This window comes from Neophocaena asiaeorientalis, unplaced genomic scaffold, assembly GCF_003031525.2.
Source record: "Neophocaena asiaeorientalis asiaeorientalis breed wild unplaced genomic scaffold, Neophocaena_asiaeorientalis_V1.1 scaffold45, whole genome shotgun sequence".
Taxonomy (NCBI): domain Eukaryota; kingdom Metazoa; phylum Chordata; class Mammalia; order Artiodactyla; family Phocoenidae; genus Neophocaena; species Neophocaena asiaeorientalis.
Window position 1 is genome coordinate 11,742,541 of NW_020174642.1, and position 8,357 is coordinate 11,750,897.

The 8,357-nt window shown below is 62.7% G+C and overlaps 1 protein-coding gene across 5 annotated transcripts in view; it reads right to left on the reverse strand.

The window, feature by feature from the left end:
• Positions 1-2,163: 2,163 nt before the first annotated feature.
• Positions 2,164-8,357, reverse strand: part of ICOSLG (inducible T cell costimulator ligand) — a 10,257-nt gene continuing 4,063 nt past the window's right edge. Inside the window, exons 5-7 of one of the 5 annotated variants that reach the window (XM_024758283.1) lie at positions 6,060-6,230; positions 5,080-5,115; positions 2,164-4,197 (exon numbers count right to left, since the gene is read on the reverse strand). In XM_024758283.1, coding sequence (XP_024614051.1) covers positions 4,187-4,197; positions 5,080-5,115; positions 6,060-6,230 — 218 coding nt within the window. In that variant the 3' untranslated portion in view covers positions 2,164-4,186. Of the gene's footprint in view, positions 5,116-6,059; positions 6,231-8,357 lie in introns of all 5 variants that reach the window. The other 4 variants (XM_024758282.1, XR_003004974.1, XM_024758284.1 and 1 more) reach the window with 4 other exon arrangements.

Genomic DNA, 8,357 nt, shown 5'->3' on the forward strand with positions numbered 1-8,357 from the left:
TCAGCTCCTGGAACCTCACTTGGAAACAGGGTCTCTGCCGATGTCACTAGTGAAGATGGGGTCACCCTGGGTCGGGTGGCCCTCAATGCAGTGACCGGTGTCCTTGTAAGGGAAGCCGAGCGCCAGAGACTGAGGGCTGTGGGCTGCACCAGGGGCCACCTACAGCCACCAGAAGCTGGACGAGACACGGAAAGGTCAGGGAAGCAGCCCAGCCGACAACTTCATCTTGGACTCTGGCCCTCCAGACGGAGGAGTGGGGTTCTGTTGTTTAAACCACCCAGCCCCTCCCAGGAGCACACAGCCTCACAGCCTGGGTGAGTCCCGCCGCCACCCCCCCATGGCAGGCAGACCCCGCACAAAGGCCCTGCCTGTCGGGGTCCCTGGCTCTGGGCCCAGCAGCCCTCCCAGGCTGCATTTTAGCCAAATCACAGTGTCCTTTTCTGGGTTCAGGTGAGGCGGACCGGCCCTGGATCTGCTGAGAGCCCATGGGGCAGTGCATTTGGGACATTGTGAATCACAGGTGCACAGCTGTGAGAAACTCTCCTTCCTCCAGGCCAGCAGCTTCCCGAGTCCCCACTCCAGCTGCCTCTCAGAGCACAGCCCGTGCCTTTGTGGGGGACTACCCCTCCCCCCTTCCCGGTCCCGGCCCAGGAAACCCCACTCTGGTGGAGGCCTGCACACCCCTTGGTGACCAAGGCTCCCCCAACACCCAGATCGGGGTCTTCGGAGCCTTGGATCCTGGTGTGGCCCTGCGTCTGGCCCTGACACAGGCTGGCTGACCAGGGGCCTGTGCAGCTCCTGGGCCTTGCAGCTTGTCAATGTCGGTCATGCGGGGCCCATACCCCCACACCCCAGGAAATGTGCCCTGTACCCTCCCGACAGGGGTGTCCCAGAAGCCCCTCACCAGAGCTCAGGGTGGGCCGCACCTCTGGTCACTGGGACAAGCCCCTGAATTCCTGACACTGAAGACCCCAGCCTCTTGCTTCTCCCTGATGACGGCAGGACCAACACGGATTCAAGGAAACCGTGCCATGTTTACTAGTAACTACAGAGGCTCTCCCCTTGGGACTCCAGAGTCTGGAAGGGGTACCGGGAAGCTGGGGATCCAGGGGGCGGGGCTGCATCAGGGCTGGAGAACGGACACGTTGGGGCACGCAGGATGGCTTTGGGCCAGGAAGGCCACCCTAGGGGGGCAAGACTGCCCCCTTCAGCCCCAGATGGTCTTTGGGCTGCGGGGCGGGGCGTCCGTCACCAAGGACAGAATCACCCCGGATCACGTAAGCTGCCTTCTCGGTGGAAGCGTCCTGTTTCTGAAAAGTCAGGCCTGGAGGGAGATGCACACAGGATGTGCCTGTCCGGCACCGGCACTGCCCGGAGCCGCCGGCGGGCCCCGCCGCTGACCAGCGGCCAGCGTCACAGCACTGGGGCCGCGCCGGGCAGTGGCAGTGCAGGGTGGCCTTCTCCTGAGGTTCTCCAAAGCCTCGGCTGCCCTCCCCAGGGTGAGGGCTGCGGTCATGGGGTGGGGCCGAGCTGCAGGCAGAAGCTGGCTCCGGCCTTCTCACCTGGCGGGAGGGTGAGGCGCTCTCGTCACGCAGCTGCTACTTCCCTCTGCCCCCTGCCCTGGAGAGGAGCCTCCATCTGCCGGCCTGGCTCCGCCTCCCTGGTGGGTGTTCACCGCGCAGCTACTGTGAGCAGGGCGCTGGGGGCAGGGGCCACGGGGCCCCAGAGACCAGGACTCCGGCTGATGGGACGGCCAGGTGGCCTCTGCCCCCACGGCAGTGCCAGCACCTCGGACTCTTGCCCCCGGCCAGCCCCTGACCTGGAACGTTCCCTGGGCCTGACCCTGAACCATGAGTCGCCTCTCCTGTGCCCCGTGCGAGGGGACCGGGACAGCGGCTCGCTGCCCTGCCTTCCCCAGGAAGGTGACACGGGATCCTCACCCTCGGGTCACTGACCTCTGGGTCCCCATCCATGGTGGGACGTCGAGCAGTGTCCCGCTCACCACCCGTTAGAAGCCAGTAGGAACCCCCAAGAGTGACAACCAAAATGCCTGGGGGACGGGGCCACCCAGGTGAGGACGGACGGGGCAGGGGCAGGGTCCCCGACGGCATTCAGGACGGGCTGAGTGCACCGTGCCCGCGCGCACAGACCAAAGCTGCCAGACACAGCCACGCCGACGGCCTGTATTCTCCAAAACCAGGCTTCCAGAAACGTCAAAATGTGGCGCTCACACACTGTCCACGACACAGCGTGAGGTGCAAGCCGCGGCCCAGGGTGGCCAGGCCAAGGGTGGCCCGTGCGAGTGGGCAGAGCGGACCGTGGCCCCGGAGGCCGGAGGGAGCGGCGAGGGTCCGTTGGGGCCCAGCGGGGAGATGATGACTCAGGGTCCGGAGCCTGGAGCCCAGGGCCCAGGCAGAGCTCGCAAGCACATGCAGGGAGAGCCCCGGGCGGCCGCGTCCCGGGGCCTGAGCGGGAGGCCGGCCTAGCCGCTTCCCCAAGAAGGAAATCCCTTCTGATAGGAAAGCTGGAAGCACACTCAGGCCCCCTGCGGCTGCCCCGTCCTGCCGGGCGGAGAACGCCGCCCCGACCAGCTCCAGGGGCCTCTCAGGGTCTGCAGGCTGGACCCCGGGCAGGACGGCGGAGAGGGCCCTAGGTGCACCTGTCCTGGTGTCACATCACAGTCACTGGGGACAGCACCCCACCTGCTGCACTCAAGGGCCCCTCAGGCTTCTTGCTCGTGGTGCCATGAGTCACCTTCTGTCATTCTTTGAGGAACCACACTTGTCTTCTAATGCTTTCATGCTAAAGTCTGTGTGGACCCCTCACCACACCTATTTAAAAGCCATGTGAGGGCTCTTTGGTACAAAAACAGACACACACACGCACAGTCTCTTGGAACACTGTTGGCTGAGGTTCTGCGCTGAGCCGGCCTCGTTGAGTTTGCTGTAAGTCTGGATCTGGGGAGCGCAGGCCTCACGTGCCCGTCGGTGCTGAACGACCACAGGGGCAGGGGCAACAGGCCCGTTTCCTGGGGGCGTGCCCACCAGGGTTACCTGGCAGCCACCTTTGCAGAGCCTTCTGGAAACAGTGAACTGCTAGATGCAATGCAGGAATCAACATGGAAACGGGCTGCCGCCTCCGTGGACTTGGCCACTGCCCCACTCCGGTCACCCAGGGGGCCCAGCGGGCTCCGAGGAACCTGGCACGTGAGGTGAAGTCTCCGTCACAACTGTGCAGGTCCCCAGGGGAGGCCCGCGAGGGGCCCTGGGTGACAGTGCGGGGCCGGCAGGGGCTGCCCAGCAAGATTCGAGGGAATTGCTTCTGCGTTTGAAGAAAGGCGGCCATGCGGCCGGAAGGCCGCCCACCGTCCACTCACGGCCCCAGTTTGAAGGACTGTGACGGTCACCTGTCCATGCTGGTGTCTTCTGGAGACGTGTGTCCCAGCCCTGACTGCCTGTCCCCTGCAGCGGAACCCCGGGCCACCACACCCAGCTGCACTGCCCAGCACAGACCTTCTCCCAAAATTCCACTGTTTCTGTTTTTTCATTGTGTTTTTGAGGAGGGAAACCTAGCTTTTGACCAAAACAAATGAGGTCGGGTTTTCCTCCCAGGGAGCGTTCTGGAGCGCCATGAGTTCCCGGGGTTTTTCTGGTGTCGCGCGCTCAGTGCTTCAGGACACGTCTGCACAGACGCCGGGTCCTCGGGGCGGAGGTGGGGCAGGAGACTGACCAGCAGAGCCAGCACGTGGCCCCTGCACCCCGAGCGAACACGGCCTAGCACAGGTCATCCCGGAAGAGAGTGGCCTCAGAAGCCCGTCCGGTCCAGGATGCTGAGAAGTGCTGCAGGCTCTCGGAGGCTGGTGGTGGGAAGGAGCCGTCACAACCCTTTTCTTGCTCTGTGATTGGCAGCGAAGGTGGGCAGCCCACCTACTTGGGGGCACGTGTATCCCTGAGGAGTTGCCGACCTTCTGAAAGGGCTGCCAGGATCGGGTCAGTGCCCGCCACGCGCTCCCTGGGGTCAGCGTGGCCCTTCCGGGGGCGCCCGCGTGTCCCCACAAGGCCAGGTGGCCCAGTGTCCGTGCAGCCCCCAGTACGGGCGCAGATGGTGTCCTCTGCCCAGCTGCCCGGGTCAATTCTCGAGCGGCCACCCGACGTCCCCGCTGGTGGCACGTCCTGGGGAGGTCTCATCACACGTGCTCTTGGAAGGAAAGAGGAGAGGGGCGTGAGCACAGAGCTGGCGCATTCATCTTCTCAGGAACCAGGACGGTGAAAGCAGGGGTGAAAACACCTGCAGACGGGTGCCGCATCGGACTCTCGGGTCAGCTGGCCCGGATTCTTTAGCAAGCTGTGTCCCGCATCGTCTGAAAGTGGCCTCGGGAGGGAATCTGCTGCAGGACCAGGCAGCCGTGTGCCCCGGAATCACCTGGGTGAACAGGTGGGCGGGCGCTGCCGTGTGGGTCGTGCTCACCTCGGGCCCACCCTCCCCTGACGACCCTTCTCACAGGTGGAGAAACGGGGCTCAGAGGTATGGTCGTTGGCCTCAGGCGTGGAGCCCGCTGGCCTGACCACAAAGGCCTGGCAGCCCGAGGCACCTGCCAGTAGGAAACCGAAACTGAAGGCCCGGCGTGTGGCTACTTTCCCAAACTGGGGCGGGAATCACTCTGACCTTTGCTCTGGGACAGTGAGGTGCCCGCACAAAGGGTCTGGACTCGCTGGAGAGCCCCCGCCCCCGAGGGGTGGGGCTGAGACGGAGGGAGGACAGGAGGATGAGCCGGGCAGCTGGGGAGGGGCAGCGGGGCTGTGGTCCCAGGCTCTCTGCTGACATGTACGTGTAGCTGTACATTTGGAAAATCCCATAGCGCAGTGTCAGCGAGAGGACGGGCTTACACGCCAAGGAAGGCCAGGGGGACAGGCCTTCGCTCGGGATTTCACCGTCTCTGAAACTGGAAACACCTATTTCCTGGTCATCGAGTAGCACCCGTGCTGAAAGGCGGGCACAGAGAGAGTGGAGCACCCAGCTCGCCCGAGCCCGTGGACCCACGCTTCCTCCATGGGTCTCCTTCCCTCCTGGCAAACTGACCCGTGAGCTCCAGCTCCGGCCTCGCAGCCTGGGCGCCTGTTGGGACAAACCAGAAACACTCAGGGCGGGCCGTGAGGGGGCCTCTCTGAAGACCCCAGGGGCCCCGCACTCAGCAGCGCCCCACTCCATGCTCCTCCAGCTTCCTGCTCGGGTGAGGGCTCCTCAGGCCGCCCTCATTTCCAGGACGAGACTTTGTAAGAGGTCAGGGTGGGAAACGCTTCAAGACGCTCAAGGGCCTTCAGCGGCCTGGCTGGGTCGGCAGTGGGGCCGTGGGCAGTATTTCTGGGCAGATGGCATTGGCAACCGAGTGGAAGCTCCAGGCGGCATGTAGAAACCCCTCCCGTCGGGCAGAGCTCCCACCGTGCGTGGGCTCCACAATCCAGCCGCGCTCCCTTTCCACACCCTCCCAGGAGTCCAGGAGGAGCCTGACCTGGTTAATAAGACCTTTGGGGACGCCCGCTGACCTCCACCACCAGGCCGACCTGGGGAGACTGTGCTGGCCCCACCCGAGGGGTTCCCCCGAGGCCCCAGCCCTCAGGCCCTCTTGTGACACCTGGGTGGTCCCAGGGTCCACATTCTAGGCTCTTCTGCTCCCCACCGTGAGTTCTGCTTCTTCGTTTTACACAGTCAAAACCCAGACTTTCTGGATCTGTCTTCGAGCTTGGCCAGAACTGGACAGACGGCCTTGAGGGACTGAAGGCAACTCGGCTCCCACAGACACACCACGTCCACACTCGGAGTCCGCCATCCCCCCTAGACCCAGAGACCGGACTTCCCTTCTGGGGCGCAGCTGTGTCAGGATCTCGGAGGCGGAGGTCACACCAGGGGCACTGGGGCTGCTATCCTCGCGCGTGAGCACGATTAAGGCATGCTTCCCGTGAGAGCGGCACCACGCAGGGCTTGGAAACCTCCTGGGAAAGGCCAGCCCTCACCCCGACAAAGTAAGTGCGCGCTGTCTGCCGCGCGGGCTTCTCCGATACCTGCGTAGCTTCTGTAGGGACATCTCCGCCTGCACAGCCAGCCCGTGGCCACGGCCACGGCCACGGCCACGACTAGCACAGCAAGGATGCTGAGAACCGGCTGGTTCGCCGCCTCTTGGGTGTCGTCCACTGGGTCCTCTGTGATGCTGTCCTTGCTTCCCGTGGACATTTCTGCAGGAAAGAAAAGTAACCCAGGACTTACAGGGTCAGGAGGAAAAGGGGGTTTCTTCATCCTGAAGGAGAGAGCGCTAAGGGAAGTATTGATCCACCAAACTTTCCCAGAGGTGTTTTGTGATTTTTAAGCTACAAAGCTGACGGAGAGAAGCGTTTCCCCCTCCAGGTGAACCTTCATCTCTTCCTGGGCTGTCATTCCTCCTCACCCTACCCGTGTGACCTGTAATCCCAGCCCTTCCTAAAGGTCCACACCTGGGAATGGGGCATGGTGGGAAGCACAGTCTTCCTGGCTTTTTTTTTTTTTTTTGCGGTACGCGGGCTTCTCACTGTTGTGGCCCCTCCCGCTGCGGAGCACAGGCTCCGGACGCGCAGGCTCAGCGGCCATGCCTCACGGGCCCAGCCGCTCCGCGGCACGTGGGATCTTCCCGGACCAGGGCACGAACCCGCGTCCCCTGCATTGGCAGGCGGACTCTCAACCACTGCGCCACCAGGGAAGCCCTTCCTGGCTTTTTAAACTAAACTTGATTTAATTAATTCTTTCTAGCTTAATTGCTGGCTTTAAAAAAAATGATGGTGAAATTCACACAACATAAAATTAACCATTTCAAAAGGAACAATTCAGCGGCATTTAGTACATTCACAAGGTCACGCAGCCAAAACCGTGATCTAATTCCAGAACTTTCCGCCACCACAAAGGGAAACCCCCTTCCCATCAGTGGTCACTTCCCATCCTCCCTCCCAGCCCCTGGCGAACTCTAACCTACTTTCTGTCTGTTCGGATTTACCTATACGGGCCATTTCGTACAAATGGAATCATACACTGTGTGGCCTTCTGTGTCTGGCTTCTCTCACTGAGCACCACCGGCACGGTTCATCCACACTGCAGCATGGTCAGTGCCTCATTCCTTTTCGTGGCTGAGTAATGCTCCACTGTGTGGATGGACGCATCCCTTCGTCCATCCGTGGACACTTGGGTTGCTCCCACCTTTTGGCTATTGTGAATGAGCTGCTGTGAACATTTACGTACAAGTATTTGTTTGATGCTCGTTTCCAGCGCTCTGGGGCGCACACCTAGGGGTGGAATTGCTGGGTCACAGGCTAAGTTTTTTTTAGGCTACGGACATGCAGGCTCAGCGGCCATGGCTCACGGGCCCAGCCGCTCCGCAACATGTGGGATCCTCCCGGACCGGGGCACGAACCCGCTTCCCCTGATCGGCAGGCAGACTCTCAACCACTGCGCCACCAGGGAAGCCCCACAGGCTAAGTTTTAAGGAACTAGCAGATTGCTCTTCACGGCGGCTGCACCATTTCCCGTCCCACTGGCAGTGCACGAGGGGGCCAATCCTCCTGTCCCAGTGTCCAACCATTGTGCCCCTCCCCGGGCAGCTTGTTACAAGTGTCCCGTGTTTGCCGAAACCCGAAGGAGCCATGAGCCAGACAGTGGCTAGGCCTCCCACGCACCTTAGAACCATCTGGAAGCTTTTCAACATGTCCTGTTGCCTGGACAGCCCAGAGGTGCTGATTCAGAGGGTCTGGGCACAGGGCGGGGTGATGGGGGTTGACAGACTTCCCAGTTGTCCCCCAGAGCAGCTGGGCCGAGACTACGGCCCCAGGAGACCCTCCCATTCCCCTTCCCCTGCACCCGGCTGCCCTGCTGGGACGCAGAGGCCAGCGGAGGCCTCTGGTGCGGCCAGAAGACCGTGACCGCTGAGTCCCAGGGCTGCGCCTGCATTCCAGGAAGGCGAGTGCCCGGGCACGGGGGCTCCCGGCAGCTGGGCGGCTTCTCGGCGGCAGGCAGGCCCCCGACACCCCCATCCCCCAGCTCTCCTGCCCCTCCTTCCCTGGCGTCTCAACGCTGCTGACAGGGACACACAGGCTGAGAGAGCCTGTGGCTTCTACGAAGGAGGCACCCGCCTGCACCCTTCCACAGGGCCCAGCCGGGCGCCCTGGTGGAGGAGGGGTTCTGGTTTCCCAGGGGGCACACGTCCGAAGAGCTGGGGTGGTGGCTGTGCAGGAGGGGCTTCAATCCTGATGCTGCCGCCGCCTCAGCCCGCAGCTTCTGAAGTGTTACATGACCTTTCGGAGCCTCAGTCCCTCATCTGTGAAATGGGTCACCAGAACTGA